This window comes from Sapajus apella, unplaced genomic scaffold (assembly GCF_009761245.1).
Source record: "Sapajus apella isolate SASKATOON/1434 unplaced genomic scaffold, GSC_monkey_1.0 scaffold62, whole genome shotgun sequence".
Classification (NCBI taxonomy): Eukaryota; Metazoa; Chordata; class Mammalia; order Primates; family Cebidae; genus Sapajus; species Sapajus apella.
Window position 1 is genome coordinate 14,822,781 of NW_022437002.1, and position 21,247 is coordinate 14,844,027.

General features: G+C 43.5%; 1 protein-coding gene across 6 annotated transcripts; it reads left to right on the plus strand.

Moving 5' to 3' along the window:
- Positions 1-641: 641 nt before the first annotated feature.
- Positions 642-20,424, plus strand: ERMAP (erythroblast membrane associated protein (Scianna blood group)). Of its 6 annotated transcripts, none has more exons than XM_032247199.1 (11): positions 642-2,983; positions 5,462-5,836; positions 6,070-6,417; positions 10,220-10,336; positions 10,913-10,945; positions 12,287-12,319; positions 14,035-14,055; positions 15,172-15,192; positions 15,291-15,317; positions 15,708-15,734; positions 17,990-20,424. In XM_032247199.1, the coding sequence occupies exons 2-11, from the start codon at positions 5,752-5,754 to the stop codon at positions 18,703-18,705; spliced, it is 1,428 nt and encodes a 475-aa protein (XP_032103090.1). In that variant the 5' UTR covers positions 642-2,983; positions 5,462-5,751; the 3' UTR covers positions 18,706-20,424. The 6 variants fall into 6 exon arrangements, with proteins under 6 accessions (XP_032103090.1, XP_032103091.1, XP_032103086.1 ...); XM_032247200.1 differs by having other exon boundaries at positions 5,747-5,836; XM_032247195.1 differs by lacking the exon at positions 642-2,983 and having other exon boundaries at positions 5,308-5,604; positions 5,747-5,836.
- The last annotated feature ends 823 nt before the right edge of the window (positions 20,425-21,247 follow it).

Sequence of the window (21,247 nt, forward strand, 5' to 3'; positions counted from 1 at the left end):
AACGTATGCATCATCTCAAACATTTGTCATTTTTATGTGTTGGGGACATTCAATATCCTTTCTTCTTTATTTGAAATTACATAATATGTTATTGTTAACTGTGCTCATCCTACAGTGCTACAAAACACTAGAAGTTGTTCCTCCTACCTGGCTGTGATTTTGTGTCATTGAACAAATCTCTCCCTACCCTCCCCTTCCCTCTCCAGCCTCTAGTAACTTCTATTCTGTTTTTGACTTCTATGAGATTAATTTCTTTTTAACATCTATGAGTGAGAACATGTGGTGTTTAACTTTCCGTGCCTGGCTTATTTCACTTAACATAATGTCTTCTAGTTCCATCCATGTCACTTTGAATGACAGGATTTTATTCTTTTTAATGGCTGTAAATCTTTTAGATGTCTGGCTCAATAGAAGACAGCTGTATTCTCAAGTCAGCTATATCTTTCAATCTGCTGCAATATATTTTGTGTTTGAAGTGTATGTAATCGGAAAAGGAACATTTCTTTCTTTTTTTTTTTTAAAGACAGGGTTTCACCATGTTGGTCAGGCTGGTCTTGAACTCCTGACCTCAGATGATTCGCTCGCCTTGGCCTCCAAAGTGCTTGGATTACAGGCGTGAGCCACCACGCCCGGCCTGGAAAAGGAACATTTCAATAGCCTTTTCAGATAATCATGGATGTTCTTTGATAAGACACCAAAACTCAGCAAGTGGTAGTTTTTTAAAGTTTAATTGTAACACGAAATCTGAAACCATAGCAATGACCTTTTTATACTCTATTATAGGAACACTCACAGTTTTTCTTGCCTTTTGAATGAATGTTTTACCCATGCAGGGTTTTGTCAACACATGCATTGGTCATTTGGAAATTGCTGGGGCACTGAGTTATGCAGATCTTCTAAATGTTGACATATTATACAACATCAAAAAATCACATTTATTAATACCAATACCCGTCTCATCAGAAAAAGTCTTTTGCTATTATCAAGCTCATAATAGCAGATAAAATTTTTCCAAAATTCTAACTTTTGCTCAAAAGGTTGAATTTTCTCATTGACGACAAACACTGTCAGTTGCTTTTCTGGAAGTGACAGGTGCATTTTATTCATTTTGGAGAAAATGTCTGCCAGATACCCAGGTCTGAATGATTATACTTTGTCTTTCAGCTGTACTTTCAGGTAAGAATGGTGCTCTGTGAGTCAAGTGGTTACTTCAGCTCACAACTCAATCACTTAAGGTTTTTTCCTCGAGAAAGTCATCATACTTTGATATGCAGCATAACTGCTTATGCATCCTTCCCATTTTGTCACACAGAATATTGAAAAGATGTGTCTCTAAGAGTTGAGATTTAATAAAACTTGTAACTTCTACTACAGCTTGGTGTCATTTGCTGATTTGTGCTAGCAGTTTTACCCATTGTTGCTTTTGCAGGGTCCTTGAAAATGTCAATACCATGAAAAAGGCAAACAATGTCTTTATTATGATGAACCTAGTTTTAGCCTGGCTGATAGGGCCTCAGGGACTTCCAAGGTTCATGGACCACACATTAAGAGCTGCTGCTCTAGAGGAACTCTTGCACTTGTGAACAGGAAATATCTATCAAGAATGTTCAGGGCAGTACTGTTTATGAAAGCAAATGCCTGGAAACAACCCACATTTCTATCAGTAAGGGAGGAGAGAAACTGTTGGTAGATTTACATAGTGGTCTACTATCCTATATAGCAGTGACTGAGTATCCTAGCGCTCTGTGAAACAAACTAGATTAATTTCAATGTCTTAATTTATACTCCCCCAAAACAGAGTATGAGATGTGAGACAAGTCTTTCGGTGCAGGAGTGTGTTTAGGAGGTAATCCCAGGAAGCAGAAATGGGAGTAAGCAAAGAAGGAAAAAAGTCAATAAAAGGTGCAGTATGGAGCACCTGTCACTACGGAGTAGCGTGCTCAGTCACATTGGGAACATTTGGAGGAATCATGTAGAGTACAGCGCAGAGCTGAAGGTGTAAGGCTGGAGCATTTTCCCTTGACTCCCCTCACTGCTGTTTCTGTCTCCAAGACTTTGGCTTTGGTGAAATCCTGGGCTGCACAGCCTTCCAAGGCTTTGTAGAGAGTCCTGAGACAGGTAAGCCGAAGGATGCTGTGTCCTGTGAGGGGGCATGCTGGCAGCTTGCCTACAAGGCTCAGCTACACCAAAATTGAGTGGGCTGAGGGGACATGGTGTGGGTCACCACAGATGTCTGCTAGACTCAGAAATTAATGTTGGATAAAAAAAAGGGAATCATTGGAAATTATGTACAATGGGCTCCATCTTTAAAAAGACATAAAAATGTATAATGTATTATTAAGGATATAATTATGGAGATTATGAATATACGCTTAAGGATATTATGAAAGCAAGACAGGAGGGAAGCGTTTATCACATGTTGAACAGTCAGCAAGCTTGCTTGTCAGAAGGCACATGTCAGGGTGTAGCTGGAGATAAAGATAGTGAGTTAAAGAAGGTGGCTAATTGGTGGATGTCTTTGAAACCAATCTTCCAATTTACTCTGATTTGAAAAGTAAAGGGAGGGAAGAAGGTTTTTAGAAAGAATGTGATAGGATCAAAACGCATCAAAGAGAATTACTATTGGCAGCATTGGAGGAAAAGGCAGCGGAGGGGCAAAGGTCTCTTCTACCTGGTCAGTCGTATTCAGTGGTTCCCTCGATTTTTGGGAGCCTCCTCTTTGCTCTGTTCTTTTATCAAAGGCCGACAGACAGGGTGTGGCTTGCTGGTTTAGAGGGACAGTTAGAAAGGAGTACTGTGAGGCAGAGACAGCCCTGGCCTCTCATTTTATAAAATTTGAACTTTCCCCTGGCCCACATCCCTCGACCTTCCTGATGCTTCTGCCTGCTGCCCCCTGATCTCTCTTCATGGGTAAGGAGTATTTCCAGCTTGCAAACTCCAGCTTTGCCTGTGAGAGGAACAAGGGTCCATGATCCAGAAGGTGGTGAGTTCTCCCCTCTCTTCATATTGTTTAGTCCTTTAACTTTCTCAGGATCCTCAGGTTCAGTAGCGAAATAATCTCTTCTCCTTATGCACAAGAACATTTTCAAGGATGAAATGGGGCAGCTGTTAGCTATCCCTAAAGAAACTCAAAAGGAGACAAGTGACAAGAAAGCTGGATGGGATTTTTCAAAGGACTCTTATTTAAGTAATATTGTCATCATGATTAAATTACAGACAATGCTTATTTAGCTCTCACTATTTGCTGGACTCTGTGCTGTGTGCGTTCAGACTGATCATTTGCAGATTTGCAAGGTCATCTTAAACTGCTTGGGATTGTCAAGAGAACACCTGTTACAATCTTTTTTCTGATTTAGAAGTTTTAAAAATTAAACTGTTTCAAACTTAAAATGTAAATAACTGCCTGGGGGAAAATGTTTCCAACATGTGTAATGGAAAAAAAAATGGTTAGTTTATGAAGAATTTTGCAAGCCATTAAGAGATAAATGTCCCAATAGAAAAATGAACAAAGAACATAGACAGGTAATTGACAAAATCCAAATAACAAGTGAGTAATCAAAGAAATACAAATCAAAATAGAACACCATCAAATTAAAAAAAAAAGAGATAGCATTTTGTTACTCATCAAATTGGCAAATATTTTTTTAAAAATGATAACATCCAGTGATAGTAAGGTTGTGGGAACAATTTCACATAATACTTTGGTAAATTAATGCGACTTTTCCGGAGGGCAATTTGGCAGTGCAAATGAAAAGTCTTCCCATTTTAAAGATGGGAAACTCAAGACTTAAGAATCTAAGTGACCTGCTTAAAGTCAGGACCAGGTGTGGTGGCTCATGCCTGTAATCCCAGCACTTTGGGAGGCCGAGGTGGGCGGATCACAAGATCAGGAGATCGAGACCATCCTGGCCAACGTGGTGAAACCCTGTCTCTACTAAAAACACAAAAATTAGCTGGGTATGGTGGTGCACACCTATAGATAGTCCCAGCTACTCAGGAGGAGGTTGCAGTGAGCCGAGATCGCGCTACTGCATGCCAGCATGGCGACAGAGCGAGACTCAGTCTCAAAAAAAAAAAAAAAACGAAAAAAGTTACAAAGTCATGCAGGAGTAAGGGACCAAGCCAAGACTAGGACTGAGCCCTCTGATTCTAGACCTCAATTCACTGTCACCTGTAGCAATGTTTATAATAGTGATATATTGGAAAACAACCTAAATATCCTCCAATATAGAATTATTTTAAAACGTTTACATTTTATAACCTAATTTCTAAAATTCTATGTCCATAATGGAATCCTAAGGTCATGTAAAGAATATTCAATCACCTTGGGAAATGCACATAATATAGCACTTGGTGAACATATCAGGTATCAAAACAGCATATAAAGTATTTATTTTTTTATTTGAGACAGGGTCTTGCTCTGTCATCCAGACTGGAGTGCAGGGGTGCTTCATAGTCACTAGAAAGTTGAGGGATTTTGGGCTTGGGGATAACTCTAGAAAATCGTGGGCCCTGCCTACTTCTACCTTCAACCATAATTGATAAAATAGAGAGCTTTTCTCATTTACTTAATTTCTCTTGTGTAGTTTTTGAGTAGCTTTACAGGAGGAAATCCTTTAGGGTCTCCCTGTGGTTAATGCACACAGTCATCTGTACCTGCCAGGGATAATTTTCCTCATTTAGTTAGTAATAATAACAACGACTACATGCTTATTGAGCACTTGTTCTGCCAGGCATTTGTGGCCAGTGCTTTGCAGGGACTATCTCTTCGAACCCTCACACTCACCTGTGAGGACAATTCCCCTTTATAGATTAAGAACCCGAGGCCCAGAGATGTTATGCAACCTTCCTAGGGACACAGAGCTATTAATAGGTAGAGCTTAGACTTGAACCCATGTCTTTCTAGCTCCAGACACTGAATTTGTAGGAGTAGTGCCTTCAGGGTGACATGGAGGGATCTCACTGCCTTGATCTGTTATTTGTCAAGAGTCAATTGGAAGGCTGTCAGGGAAGACCTCCAGGCTGCATCATGGGCAAAGACTGGCTTGAAACAGGCACTTCCCAAGCCTGACCTTGGACACCATCTATAAAAAGAGGCCATGGCTGGGCGCAGTGGCTCATGCCTGTAATCCCAGCTCTTAGGGAGGCCCAGGTGAGACCAGCAAGGAGAAACCCCATCTCTACTAAAAATAGGAAATTAGCTGGGCATGGTGGCAGGTGCCTGTAATCCCAGCTACTCAGGAGGCTGAGGCAGGAGAATCGCTTGAACCTGGGAGGTGAAGGTTGTGGTGAGCCTGAGATCGCAACATTGTACTCCAGCCTGGGCGACAAAAGTGAAACTCCACTTAAAAAAAAAAAAAAAAAAAAGGCCATTAATGGTGTTTCCTCGGTTAGTTCTGGGTATAAGTTTTGGATCCTCACTCATCTCATCTGCACTGTCACCCTCACTCACTGCATTTAGAGACTTAACACGCCAGCCTCCTTGTGAACATTTACCGCTTTCAACCCTCACCATAATCCCTCAAGGAGGCACAGTTCACAAAATACCCGTTTTGAAGGTGCAGAAACAGTCTCAGAGAAGTTTGGTCGTAATATCCCGAGGAGGTAAGTAGCAGAGCTGGGACTGGAGCCCAGGCCTTTGTGATCCCAGAGCACCAGCAAAGCCGTGTCAGCCCGGCTCCTGGGTCATACCCTCTGTCACGCCAAGCCCATCAGCCCGCTCGTGCTGTCTCCCTGTCTGTCCTAGTTCGGATGGAGATGGCGAGTTCCGCTGCCTCCTGGCTCTCTGGCTGCCTCATCCCTCTCGTCTTCCTCCGGCTGCCTGCACACGTGTCAGGTAGGAGTTTCTGATCCTCTTTCCTTGCCTTGGTACATGGGATGCTGGCATCATAGAATAAGGAAGCTTGGTTGGAAACATTATTGCTTTTGGGGTTCTGTTCCCTCCGCCACAGCAATCCTTTCTAGAGCCCTTCCCGGGCTCTGTCCGTCCCTGGGATATCCCCTTCCTCGTCCCTTCGCAAGCTTTCTCCTGCGCTCCCTCCCAGTCAGCCTTGTCTTTTTTTGGTCCAGGCCTCGCAGGGGATGCCGGCAAGTTCCACGTGGCCCCGCTAGGGGGCACAGCCGAGCTGCTCTGTCCTCTCTCCCTCTGGCCCGGGATGGTGCCCCAGGAGGTGAGGTGGCTGCGGTCCCCGTACCCGCAGCGCTCCCAGGCTGTTCACGTGTTCCAGGATGGGAAGGACCGGGATGAAGATGTGATGCCGGAATATATGGGGAGGACGGCGCTGGTCAGAGACGCCCAAGAGGGAAGCGTCACTCTGCAGATCCTCGACGTGCGCCTGGAGGACGGAGGGTCTTACCGATGTCTGATCCAGGTTGGAAATCTGAGTAAAGAGGACACCGTGATTCTGCAGGTTGCAGGTTAGGATGGGTTTGAGGTGCCCAGGGTCATCTGTGGCAATTGGACAAGCTCAATCAGGACCTCCATGTCTAGGCTTTTATTTTATCTGCAGTGTAGTTTTTACTTGCCAGGACAGCTCAGCCTTACCCAGACACGTCCATCGATCTCAGCCGAGGCTATGAAGCTGGCCCAGGCATTTCTGATAAGGAAGGAACCCAGACTTTGGAAAACACGGTACAATGCAGGTCCTGGTTAAATAGGGCTTGGAGGCTCAGATAGTTGCTTTTCCTCCCTAGGTCATCTTTCTATGCTCCATTATCAAGGAACTCATTATGATGGCTTCAAGGGACAGATCCCCTGCTGTAATAAGGTTTACTTAATGGGACCTCTCCTGGGATTTCTGAGTACATAAAGGGTCAAGAAGGTAGAGATAGTGTTACTCTCTCACTCCCCCCGCCTTCTTTTTTTTTTTTTTTTTTTTTTTTTGGAGACAAGGCCTTACTCCGTTGCCCAGGCTGGAGTGCAGTGGTACAATCATAGCTCACTGTAGCCTCAACCACCTCAAGTAATCCTGCGACCTCAGCCTCTCAAGTAGCCAGGACTACAGATACACTGCCATGCCTGCCTAATGTTTTTTTACTTTTAGCAGAGATGGGGTCTCCCTATGTTACCCAGACTGGTTTCCAACCCAGCAGTCCTCCCTACTTGGCCTCCCAAAGTGTTGGCATTACAGGTGTGAGCCACTGCACCCAGTTGAGAGTGTTCTCAAACTAGCTTCAATATTTTTAAAAAATTAGTCTACCCAAAATCAGTCCACCAAAAAAATCAGTCTACTAATATTTAAAAAAATCAGTCTATCAAACCAAACCCAAATCAACCCAACCCAAACCATGTCTTTGCATTTGCTTGAATGACACTGGCTTCACATGGTCACATGCTGATTATCTTTTGGTCATAACTGGAATTGCATACCATGAAGTGAGGATGAATCAATTGCTTCAAAACTAGTAAGTGTTTTGAAGTAATTGATTCATCCTCACTTCATGGTATGCAACATGAAAGACAGACTTTCCAAATATGGAGTCCTTTGGGGTGAAAAATAATTTTTTTGTTGTTGTTGAGACAGAGTTCACTCTTGTTGTCCAGGCTGGAATGCAATGGCGCAATCTCGGCTCACTGCAACTTCCACCTCCTGGGTTCAAGCGATTCTTCTGCCTCAGCCTCCCGAGTTAGCTGGGATTACAGGCGCACACCACCACACCCAGCTAATTTTTGTATTCTTTAGTAGAGACAGGATTTCCCCACATTGGCCAGGTTGGTCTTGAACTCCTGACCTCAGATGATCTGCTCACCTCTGCCTCCCAAAGTGCTGGGATTGCAGGCGTGAGCCACCACACCCAGCTAAAAAGTAATTTTTAAAAGGGGACCAAGGTGCCCAAAGGAATCTGAATCATGTGATACAGTTATTGCTATGGGTAAATTTTTAAATGTTTGAGAATAAAGCTAGAGACTGGCTTATCCTATTGGGAGGAGTGTGGGGAGAGGGTGGAGAGAAGGCAGACATTCAAGTTCCATTAACAGCTGCCTCTGTTCATCACAGGAGGCTATGGGGGAAGAGGGCTCTAGCTGGACCACACCCTAGCGGAGGACCTGCTGGTGTGCAGATTGGTGGGATGGGTCCCAGAGCCCTGGGCCAAGTGGAGAGACCCTCCAGGCAGGGTACTTCCATCCCTGTCAGAGGCCCACTCTCTGAAAAAAGCTGGGCTCTTTCAAACAGCAGTGTCTAGCAGAGTCAGGGACAGCGCACTGGGGAATGTGTCCTGAACTGTCCACAACATGGCCCTTGGCCAAGAGAAGACCACGGCCGTGGTCATAGCAGGTAAAAGCTGGGGTGGAAACAGGTTTGAAGCCGCTGGTCCTTCCAGAGGAAACTCCTACCCTAGTAGGAACTTTAAGAGGAATTTTCGATTTTTTAAAATTCTAAGGATAAAGCATGTATAGTATATAAAATTTGAAAAAAAATCTAAAATATTTAAAGGAAACTGAACAATGGCCTATAATAGCTTAAATTGGAGAGAACTGCTGCGAACATTTTTGTGTCTTTCTTGCAAGACTTTTTTGTATATATGGATCTCTGAGCATGTATGTGTTTACATACGTGTATTCTTGTGCCCAGGATTTTTTTCCACTTAGGATGTCATGAGCACTTTTTTTTTTTTGCCCATGTCCCTAAGTAATATGATTTTAAGGGCTGCATAGTATTTCACCATGTGGCTATAGAATAATAAAATTAATCAAAGCCTTGTTTCTGGGCATCTGGATGCTTTCCAGTTTTTCTTATATTATAATGAAGGGTGCAGTGAACATCTCTGAACATATTTTGAAAAGCAATTTTGATTTTTTTTTTTTTTAGAAAAAAAAAATCTACTTCCATGCTTCTGGAAGTAGAATTAATGGGTCAAAGTGTTCGAACCTTTTACTTATTTTTTCTTTTTTATTTATAATATAGATGAGGTCTCACTATGTTGTCCAGGCTGGTCTCAAACTCCTGAGCTGCAGTGATCCTCCTGCTTCAGCCTCCCAAAATGCTAGGATTACAAGTGTGAGCCACCATACCTGGCCTAAACCTTTTAAAGATCCTTGAAACAAATTGGAGACCAGCCTGGCCAACGTGGAGAAACCTGTCTACCAAAAAAATACAAAAATTAGCCAGGCGTGGTGGTGCGTGCCTGTAAACCTAGCTACTCAGGAGGCTGAGTGCTTTATATGACTGACCTCTTTAAATCTCTCCAAGCCTCAAGGAAATAAGGAGTCCTGTCATGCACACATTTTACAGATGAGGGAAACTGGGTTTGAATGGGCTCAGTCTCCTGCTTCAGGTCACACAGCACTGAGCAAGGACACACCCCCGGCTTAGGCTCTTAACCACTTCCACTTATAGCCCCCTTTTACTTGTTTCTTCTCGTCTATTTCCTCTTTGTTTTCCGCTTTCTCTCCTGCCTAGGCTTCAGGCCTGCTGCTGTAGCCCCATAGAAATTGCTCTGCCCCCGTGGACAGTGCTCAGAGCAAAAAGGTTGCTGCTTGCTCTCCTAGAGCACAGTGGGGATGACGGGGGGTAAACAGGCAGGTGCTCCTGGGAAGATTGGAGGTGCTTAGTGAGGAGAGTGCCTTCAGATCTCTGAAGTCCCTGTCTTATTTTTCCATTGAGTTATAGGGCAGGATGAGACTGTGGTCCAGAAATTTGTTTAAGCCATCATCTTGAGGCAGGACCATCTAAACCATTCCTGAGAGAGGAACATCTCAGGTTTTTGGTTTTTTGTTTTTTTTTGAGACAGAGTTTCACTCTTATCACTCAGGCTGGAGTACAATGGCGCAACCTCAGCTCACTGCAAACTCCGCCTCCGGGTTCAAGTGATTCTCCTGCCTCAGCCTCAGGAGTAGCTGGGATTACAGGTGCCTGCCACCACACGTGGCTAATGTTTGTATTTTGTCATGGTTTCCTCATGACACATGGTTTCCCCATGTTGGCCAGGCTGGTCTTAAAATCCTGACCTCAAGCTGGTCTTGAACTCCTGAACCCCTGCCCGCCTCCACCTCCCAAAGCACTGGGATTACAGGCAGGAGTCACCATTCCCGGCCTTAGTTATCTTTAATGTCATCCAGGGCTTGAGTTACCAAGATAAGCAAAGAGCTCTTGGCCAGAGATTTCTCCGTAGAGGTGATGGAGACGGTAGGGGTGTACCTGAGCCACCTGCCATCTGAGGCATGTCAGAAGCTCTTGGCCATCTCCATGAGGGTAGTTGTTGGTGGTTTCTGTTTCAGCCCCATCTGTGGGGAATGTCTCCCCCTCAGCAGTGGCTCTGGCTGTGATCCTGCCTGTCCTGGTACTTCTCATCATGGTGTGCCTTTGCCTTATCTGGAAGCAAAGAAGAGCAAAAGGTAATTATGTGTAAGAGAGCCCAGGCTGACGGGAAGTGGACTATGACTGCTCTGGGAAAGGGCCAGGCAGAAGTAGAGGCAGACATGACGCTTGTCCTTAGGTTGGGGACCCTGCACATTGGCCGGGAGAAAACCAGTAGAGCTGTGACCTGGGGACACACATTGCAAAGGGAACTCAATAAACTGCAGAGAGGCCCCTGGGCAGACCTGTAAATTCTCATCCTTTGAAAAATTAGAAAAGAACCAACTATGCCAGCCTTCTAATTAACTAATAAATCAATTACAGCCTTTTAATAAAGAAATTTAGTTATATCTATCGGATAAGACTCTCATAAAAATGGTCACATTTCACAGGATCTCAGGACTGCAAAGGACTTTGAAAGTCACAGTCACATAATTCAACATTCCTCCCCTTATCTGACGGTTTGAAGACTCTCTAATCCTTTCAAATGCCCACTTACCTATAGTAACAAGGAGTCAGTCCTACTCAGGCAGCTTGGGCCATCTTGGGACAATTGTGCCTGTTAGAGAAAAAGCCCTTCCTAAGCTAAGCTGACATTTTTCTCTCTCTTTTAGAGAAGCTTCTCTATGAGCATGTGACGGAGGTGGGTAAGTGTTCTTGGCTGGGGGGTAGGGGACATGTTTCTTTTTTTTGTTGTTAATTTCTGTGCCCCCTTACCTACTAACCTGGATTCTGTTCCTGAAAATTCCATTATCTGCCATCCTTGGTGGTGGTGGCAATGTCTAAATCCATTGCTTCCAGTTTTTACTGCCTCTTATAGCTTGCCTTCCTGTTTGTGTAATTATTTTTGCCTGTGAGCTCATTGCTTGATCTTATTCCGTGGCAGTTGAGTAGGTTGAACATGGGGGAAGCTTTTATTCATTCAACAAATAGTTGGTAATTATCTACTAAATGCTCTGGACAATACTAGATTCTGGGGAGTAAAAGCAGACACAGTCTTTGCCCTCCTGGAACTTGCAGTGTAGTCAGGGAGATGAGATGAATTACATAGTTACACAAATAAATGTATACAAATGCTACACAGGAAAGCTCCCGGTTCTGTGAAGGCTATGACCAGGATGAACCAACCAAGCTTGAGGGTTGAGGGTGTGAAGTTTGTCCTGAAGGACTAGAAGTCACGAGTGAAGAGGGAATGGAAAACCATCCACCCTGCAGAAAGAACGAGAAGCATGGTCAGGGAGAGTGGCACTCACTGGGTTGCTCAAGAGGTGCAGGAGCGAGGGGGATAGTGGCAGGGGTAAGGCTGGGGAGTTAGGAGGGACTGGGCCTCCTGAGGCCTGGTTGGTCACATTCAGGATTTTAGTTATTCTTGTAAGATCAGTGGCAAAACAAGGAATGGGAATATCAGATGGAACTGTGCTTTGAAAAACTTGGCAGGCGCAGTGGCTCACCTGTAATCCCAGCACTTTGGGAGGCCGAAGCAGGTGGATCAGCTGAGGTCGGGAGTTCAAGACCAGCCTGACTAACATGGTGAAACCACATCTCTGCTAAAAATACAAAAATTAGCAAAGCGTGATGGTGCATACCTGTAATCCTAGGTACTCAGGAGACTGAGACAGGAGAATCATTTGAACCCCGGAGGCAGAGCTTGCAGTGAGGCGAGATTGAGCCACTGCATTCCAGCCTGGGTGGCAGAACAAGACTCTGTTTCAAAAAAGAAAAAAGAAAGAAAGAAAAAAAAGAAACCAAGACTAAACAATTCTCTCTGGCTGCAGTGTTTAGTAGAAACCAGAGGGAGTAAGACAGGATGTGGGAGACAGTTTGGGCTGCCATTTCTATTGTCCAGATGCAAGTTGATTAGGGACCAACTCAGGCAGGTGGAGGTGAAGATAGAGGTGGACAGGTCCAAGGGCAGGTAAAATCAATATCAGGGGCCCTCAAGGCAGTGGCAAAAAAAAATCTCATTATCTTTTCCTTTCTTCCTCCAGACAATCTTCTTTCAGACCATGCTAAAGAAAAAGGTAATGAATGATATATAAAAAGGAGTAGAGAATAAAAAACACATTCTTCATTTTTCTATGTAAATGTTGGCAGTCATTATTATGTCTGTTATTATAATACTATACACACACATGCACATGTATATCCTCCATTGATATTACTGGAATTTAGTTTGCAATGTCAAGGGGTTATGGAGCTGGTGGCAGTGGGTGAGGAGGTGTTCAGGTCATAATTCTAGGCCTAGATTACCATAAACTTCTTTCATTAGCCTTTCCACCAATCATTTAAAAAGGAAGTCTACATAGTATTGAAAAGTATATTAATGTGGTCATATGGGATGCATAGGAATTTCAAGAATTCATACAACCTTTGCATAGAGAGAGGTGGTGTGATACAAAGGAAGGGTCGCAGGCTCTGGAGTCAGCGACACCTGAATCAGATCATTGGTCTGCCACTTACTGGCCTTGAATAAGTCACTTTTCTGCTCTGGGCTTTGGTTTCCTCATCAGCAAAATTCGGGTAAGTTCCCCCTTACCTGATTGTTTTCAGTGTTAAAACAGGCAACCTTAAAAAAGCATCTGTCACAGCGCCTGGAACTCCTTTTCCTTATTGCCATTTTGTCTTCATTAATTGAATATTTTTGAATTAATTATTCAATTAATTGAACATTAGTTGAAAGATACCTTGTTGAAGTCTATCTGGAAAGACACATCACTGGCTCAGATGACTCCAGAGTCAATGATTTCAGCATCTACTCTCCTCCCTCCTTACCTCTCCTCCAAGTGGTACAAGTGTGGGGTGTAACTGGCAGACACTGGCTGTTCTGCTCAAGGCGGGAGGGAACAGTGTGGGGTAAGGGCGAGGGCCTCTGACTCAGGAGTCAGACAGGCTTGGATTGAATCCTACCTCCTTGGTCACTTACTAGCTGGAAGACCTTGGGCAAATTTTGTGTCCCTTTGAGCCTCAGACCAGCCCCCTATAAAATGGCAATAGCAATTCTAGGCACCTCACATTGTTGAGGGGATTCAGTGCCTACTGCAGTATCAGCACAGAAGACAGTAAGTGGAAGCTGTTAGTAGTGGAGATGGTAACAATAAACCATAAACGTCTTAGGCGCTGAGTTGTATTCAGCCGCATTGCTCCAATGCCTAATGCCTAACACATGCCCGGCCCTTGGCACACACAGGGCCTGGTGGTGGACTCAGACTTGGAACTTCAATTGTTCATCAGGGCCAATGCTGGGTAGGAGGAAATGTGGGCCACATGGCCCTCCAGAGAAGCCACAAGTTCTCCCTGGCAACCTGTGTCTTATACACATATTTCCCCAAATCTTCTGGGACCTCCAATTCATAAAATTTGTAACCTCAGGGGAGTTACTATAGAAAATAATAAAATTACATTAACAAGTTTTATGCCTTAGATATCATCAGCAATGGGCCATAAAAGGACAGCAATGCATACACTCATATACCGCAGTTATAAACAATATAGAAACACCCATGCAGACAGCAGAAATGAAACCAGACAGACGAAAAGGAGGGAAAGGAGAAGAAGGAACCATAGTCCTGGGCAGGCTGGGTCACTGAGAGAGTGGCACCAGCACCATCAGATTTCTGGGTCTGAACTCTGGGACATGGAGCTGGACATGGGGGGTGGAGTGATGAGGCTTCCACAGCTGCAAGGAAAAAGAGGCAGGATCTGATCACTCACTCCTCTCTCTCTTTCTGGTTTTTAGGAAAACTCCATAAAGCTCTCAGTAAGTTCTGCTCTTCATCCATGGCACACTCCTTCTGCTGACACCTTTGCTTTAGAATGAACATCTCAGTTTCACTTCCTGGGGTAGAAGGGAGGGGGCAAGGGTAATTCAAGCCATGGGGACTGGGGCTTTCTTGGCCTTCAGAGTCCTCTTTTCTCAAGTATTCTCTGCCCCTCTTTTCTGCACAACTGTTATTTAGTCTTTAAATGGGAAATGTTTCGCCAAGAAGAATAGATGTATCTCACATAGGTGAAGCAATCTGGAAGTCCCTTTTCTCACCCAGGCATGACATTTCCTTAGATGGGGTCCAAGAGGAAGGGATCCTCATTACACTGAATATACTGGAGCAGTACTTCTCCATCATTTCATGTGTGAGGACCTCTTTTTAGCATTCAAAAAAAATCTGGCCGGGTGCAGTGGCTCACATCTGTAATCCCAGCATTTTGGGAGGCTGAGGTGGGTCTATCACTTGAAGTCAGGAATTTGACACCAGCCTGACTCTGACCAATATGGTGAAACATCATAAAAATACAAAGTTAGCCGAATTTGGTGGTCCACACCTGTCATCCCAGCTACTTGGGAGGCTGAGGCAGGAGAATTGCTTGAACCTGGGAGGTGGAGGTTGCAGTGAGCTGAGATTGCACCATTGCACTCCAGCCTGGGCAACAAGAGCGAAACTCCATCTCAAAATAAAAATAAAAATAAATCTACAGACAGGTGACATATCTATGCATTATTGTTACACTGAGAAATGTCATGATCACAAAGTCCAATACTCAGTGATAGTTTTAAATGAAGTAATATTTTATTCTTCTCCCACAACATCTATAGAATTTATGTTGTCGTTACCTGTAGGTGTGAGATGTGTTATTATTTAGCTTGCAGATAAGGTTTAGCTCACATAGGAATTTGCTGATCCTCTGCAGTATCTTCTGGGGATACTCCCATGGTCCACAGCTGAGATCAATTGCTCTTGCAAACTCTTCTGGGGAAGCTCCAGGGTATGGCTATTGAGTATCTATCTGCTCGTGGTTGGGATGGGACTGTAGCATTATGGGAGGAGGCCTCTACATAGAGACCCTCCTTCTGATTTGCCAAATTGTTTTCATTCTTTAGAGAAACTCCGGAGTGAACTGAGTAAGTTTCCCATGCTCTTATAACTTCTGTACCAACTTATCTCCTGTTGCCCTAATGTTTCCAGTGATGGTTCATCCCACTTGTTTCTTTTTTCATAGAGCTGAAAAGAGCTGCAGCAAACTCAGGTGAGATGCACTTTCTCCATGTTTGACCACCACCCTAGGGAGTACTCAATGCATTTTTTTTTTTTTTTGAAACGGAGTTTCGCTGTTGTTGCCCAGCCTGGAGTGCAATGGCCTGATCTCGGCTCACTGCAACCTCCACCTCCTGGGTTCAAGCAATTCACCTGCCTCAGCCTCCCAAGCAGCTGGGATTACAGGCATGTGCCACCATACCCAGCTAATTTTGTATTTTTACTAGAGATGGGGTTTCTCCATGTTGGTCAGGCTGGTTTTGAACTCCCGACCTCAAGTGATCCCCTCACCTCAACCTCCCAAAGTGCTGGGATTATAGGCGTGAGCCACTGCGCCTGGTCGTCTCTAGTGCTTTAGTGATCCCTCTTTCTTGTTTTTCAGGCTGGAGAAGAGCCCGGCTGCATTTTGGTAAGTTATACCAATCAAATAGATCTCCATTTCAGAGCACATCCTCCTTATGGCTTTGTAACCTGAGGTTTTGTTCCATTCCTCTGGAATGTATGTGATTAAAAAAAATTTAAATCAAATCTGTATATCTGCTTATCAAATTGAAGAAAATCTTTGTGGTCTATCTTGAGGTCATATTAAGGTTTAGAAAGTATCCCCTCTTTTAGAGCACTGATAAATATTGTTTGGTCTTCTGAAGTGTTTTCTGTAATTTTTGAGATTTTTCTTAAGTTTATCGGTTATTTGTATTTCTTTTTTGTGTGATTTGTCTGTTCCTGTTCTATTTGGGCTATTTTTTGATTTGTGAGGACTCTTTCTAGATAAGATATATTAGCTCTTTGTCATATTTGTCACCAATTAGTTTTCATTTGCATGTCCTTGTAGTATTTTTCTGATGCACAAGTGTTTTATTTTTATGTAGTCAACTTCATTCATCTTTTCCTGTGTAGTCTCTTCCATGCTTTTAGGTTTGGGAAGTCCTTCCTATCCCACAACCAGATGAATAGCCACTGCTTCCGCCTCTTTCTACACATATGCTGTTTTCTTCTTTCTCTGCAGACCGATTTGCTTACGGGTGGTGACTGAGATTCTCAGAGAAGAAGGGAATGCGTTGAGCAGATGCCCCAATGATATATACTATGAAAAGTTTTCATAGTTTTATTCTAAAAGATTTGTACCTCTCTTTCAGTTTATTTCTAAATAGTTTGCATTTTTTTTGCTGCTGTTCAAATGGGATCTGTTTTTTTCACTGCTTTGGGAACCTTATCGATTTTCTAGGCTTTTATCCTCCTCCAGTTCACACCATCTTCCTTCAGGCAGAGTAAAACAAATTGACGAACTGGCCACTCGAGAGAACTCCAGGTCACCTTGGCTGGCGTTCTGGGAACTCACAAACCCTTCCATCTCACATTCAGTCTGGCTTACTGCCACCACCTCAACTGAGTATGGTTTATGCACTAGCTCTCCAAGAAGATCCTGTTTCTTGTATTTGGGGGAGGAAGGAGACTCACTGTGACACTCAAAATCCACAATTTTAAGAAAGAATCCTTCTCTCTATATTAACATTTAAAAATAATAATTTAGTCCCAGCTACTTGGGATGCTGCAGTGGAAGGTTCACCTGAGGCCAGGATGCCAAGGCTGTCATGTGTTATGATTGCATGCCAATGAATAATTACGTACTGTACTCCATTCTGGGCAGCATAGTGAGACCCTGTCTCAAATAAAATAAAGCAAATAGATAATTATAAGTAGTAATTTTAGGTGACTAAATGAACATCGTGCACTCACTGTAGGCATGCCACACTATCTCATTAGTTCACCAAGTCTGCACAATAGCTCTACAACACAGGCTCTATTACTATTTCAATTTTACAGGTGAGGAAACTAAGGTTCAGAGATAAATAACAAGTCCAAGGTCACATAACTAGCATGCGGCAGAGCTGGGATTCAAACATGCTATGTAGCTGCAGGATCTCACATCAAACCCTATATCTATCATCACACATTTGATTCTTTTGGAACATCAAGGACAAAGGTAGTGTCTTAGTCTGTTTTCTGTTGCTGTAACAGAATACCCAAGACTGGGTAATTTATCAAGCAAAGAAGTTTATTTAGCTCATGGGGGCTGGATGGTCTAAGATGGGGCAACTGTATCTGGTGAAGGCCTTGTGCTGCTTCATAGCATGGCCATAGTTGCTTCTGGAAAAACAAAAGGGCAAGTGAGTGCCTGTGAAAGCAGAGAGGAGACAAAGTGCCCTGACCTGCCTTATCACAACCCACTCTTCAGAGAACTCGCCCAGTCTGGTGAAAACTGCATGAATCCCTTTGTGAGGGAAGAGCTCCCATGACCCAAACACCTCCCACTAGGCTCTAACTCTGAACACTGCAGCAATGAGTGATTAAGGTTCCAACACATGAACTTTTGAAGGACACACTTAAATCATAGGAGGTAATTACTTCCAAAGGATTAAGGCAGCTTCACAGGCAGATGAAGAAGAACTTTTTCCTCTTTTACTTAACACTCAACCAGGAGACCTAGTCTTTGAAAGACAATATTCTTTGGTTTCAGTACACATGGTGGGGGTGGGAATCCATGAACTAAAATGGGCTAACGACAGTGATTGCAGACCCAAAGATTCTTGTTCCCTGCAAAGCTATCCCCAAATCTCTTAAGACCTAGCCTTCCAAACCTCACCTGTCTGTGACTCTTTGCAGTGGCAGTGACCCTGGACCCAGACACAGCACATCCCAAACTCATCCTTTCTGAGGACCAAAGATGTGTGAGGCTTGGAGACAGAAGGCAGTCTGTACCTGACAACCCCCAGAGGTTTGATTTCGTCGTCAGCATCCTGGGCTCTGAGTACTTCACGTCTGGCTGCCACTACTGGGAGGTGTATGTGGGAGACAAGACCAAATGGATTCTGGGGGTGTGTAGTGAGTCAGTGAGCAGGAAGGGGAAGGTTACTGCCTCACCTGCCAACGGACACTGGCTTCTGCGACAGAGTCGTGAGAATGAGTATGAAGCTCTCACATCCCCGCAGACCTCCTTCCGCCTTAAAGAGCCTCCACGGTGTGTGGGGATTTTTTTGGACTATGATGCAGGAGTCATCTCTTTCTACAATGTGACCGACAAGTCTCACATCTTTACTTTCACCCACAGTTTCTCTGGCCCCCTTCGCCCTTTCTTTGAACCTTGCCTTCATGATGGAGGAAAAAACACAGCACCTCTAGTCATTTGTTCAGAACTACACAAATCAGAGGAACGAACTGTCCTCAAGCCAGAAGGGAAAGGCTATGCTAATGGAGATATGTCCCTGAAGGTGAACTCTTCCTTACTACCTCGTAAGGCTCCAGAGCTGAAGGATATTATCCTGTCCTTGCCCTCTGACCTCGGCCCAGCCCTTCAGGGGCTCAAGGTTCCTTCTTTTTAGGGGTATGTCATATTACCTACTCCCATCACCATCCAGCCCAGCACCCTGGACTTCAGGCTCCTGGCCCAACCCCATGATTCTGGAATGTCTCTTCTTCCTAACCAAATCCAGATCCTTTTGTGGTTTCTATTTGTACCACTTTTCTCCCAGGACTCAGTTCTGAAGCTTGCCTTTCTTCTAAGGAACTGAAGTTCCCAGTGACGTGGAGGGAGGATTCCTGGAAATGAAACAATCAGTTTAGGTGTAGGTGGAGATGCTGAATATGTGTTACCAAGATACAGCACAGGTTCAGGGGAAAGAGTCTTCTACTCCAGGGGTTGTTTAGAAGACATTTTCTCTGTCTCATCCTGTCATCAAGTGTTAGTCAAGAAGTTATGGCTCCCAGTGCCTGACTGCTTCCTTACCCCATCAAGGGCTGCTTTTCTCTCCTTCTCTCTCTCAGTTCTGGCCTCTGGCCCCCAAAGTCAGCTTTCTATAAGTAAGCATGTTTTAGTCCACTCACTCTTTCCCTATTTCTTCAGGAATGAGTTGGGGGAAGCTGAGGAGTAAAATATACCATCCTTTTCTATTTTCTTGTTGCTGTTTACAACGTAGTTTGGTGATACCCAGAGCTAATGTACATGCTTTCAAAAACTAATCTGCCTGTTGATGATAACTAGGTACAGGGACTTTAAACACAGTTGCTATAACCCTGAAGAGCCTCAGGAGCACATCAGGGAGCTGGGAAGCACAGCTGCAGAGAGCTCAGCCATGTATTGCCCTCTGACCTTGGCCCAGCCCTTCAGAGGCTCAGTTTGTTGTGACTGTCTTATGAGTCAATCTGTTGTACCAGCCCTTTCTAAGATTCAGAGAGGCCCAGCTAGAAAAAGTGGCAGTTTTAACCACCAACTTAGAAACTCTTTTTCCCCACAAGACAATTGTACTGGAATACTTGACTATTTGTGTATCAAACAGCCTCTTAGGTTGGAGAGTATTGATTTCAAATAAGAAGTTGGTAGACTAGGTGTGAGGATGAAATAATGACCTTGATTTTTGGGTGTGTATTGCGGAAGCCTAGTCACTTTCAAGTCACACCATATACGTGATCTGGCCTAATCGTGGAGATATTGGTTATCAATTTGCAGATGAATACACAGTTCTGTGCAACAGAAACTGTATCTTTCTGTTTGTCAGAAGTTCTCTGTTCCTTCTTGTATTAGTCAAGGTTTTCCAGATAAACAGAAAGGGTGGGGAGGACAGTGGTTATTATAAGAAATTGACTCATATGATTATGGAGGCTGTTAAACCCCAAGATCTGCAGAGTAAGTCAGCAAGCTGGAGTGCCGTGAGAGCTGATGGCTTAGTTCCAGTCTGCTGGCAGCAGGCTTGACATCAAGGAAGAGCTCATGTTTCAATTCAAGTCCGAAGGCAGGGAAAAAGCTGATGACCCTGTCCAAAGGCTATCAGGAGGGAAGAATTCTCTTAGAGCAGAGTTAGCTCTTTTGTTCTATTCAGGCCCACATTTGGGAGAACAGTCTGCGTTACTCAGTCTAATGATTTGAATGTTAATGTCATTGAGAAACACCCTCACAGGAACACCCAGAATAATGTTTGACCAAATAGCTGGGCATCTTGTGTCCCAGTCACACTGATACATAAGATTAACTGTCACAGTGACTAGTGGAATTTTTTGTTTGCTTTTGTACAGTTTTAAAATAAAAGTTTGGTATTTGTTGTTTGGTATGTTGTTATTTTCATTGTGAATGAGGAGTTGTGGGGAAAGTAAGAGATTGGTTTCCAAAGAGCTTTGAGTCCCTGAAGGCAAGGTTTAGCCATGTTCATAGTAAAGCCATAGTTTTATTCCTGAGTCTGCTCTCTAGTATTTTATCAATTTATAAACTAATAGTGTTCATCAGGTATACATATTTCATTTACCCATATTCAGTTCCAAACATACATTTCTGAATATCCCAGTCTTAAAACTAACTCACATTGTCAGCTTGCGGAGGCAGAAAACATACATAATATACACATACAAACATATATGACATACATATAATACACACACGTTTGCACATACGCACATATATGTATGTATACATGTATGTGTATATATACACATATGCATTATATAGGTGTATATGTATATAACATGTATATATACATGCACATATACATATTATATACCTATACACATACTTGTGTATGCATATGTATATACGTGTATATATACACATACATGTATACATACATATCTATGTAGATATGTTATATATAGTGTAAGGTTATTTTATATATGTATATACATATACACATGTATATATATGTGTATATGTATATACATATATGTATGTGCATTATACATGTATATGTATATACGTTTCAGTCTACTGAGTTGAATGTTAATGTCAAGAAATAACCTCAAGGCCGGGCGCGGTGGCTCACGCCTGTAATCCCAGCACTTTGGGAGGCCAAGGCGGGTGGATCACGAGGTCAAGAGATCGAGACCATCCTGGTCAACATGGTGAAACCCCGTCTCTACTAAAAACACAAAAAATTAGCT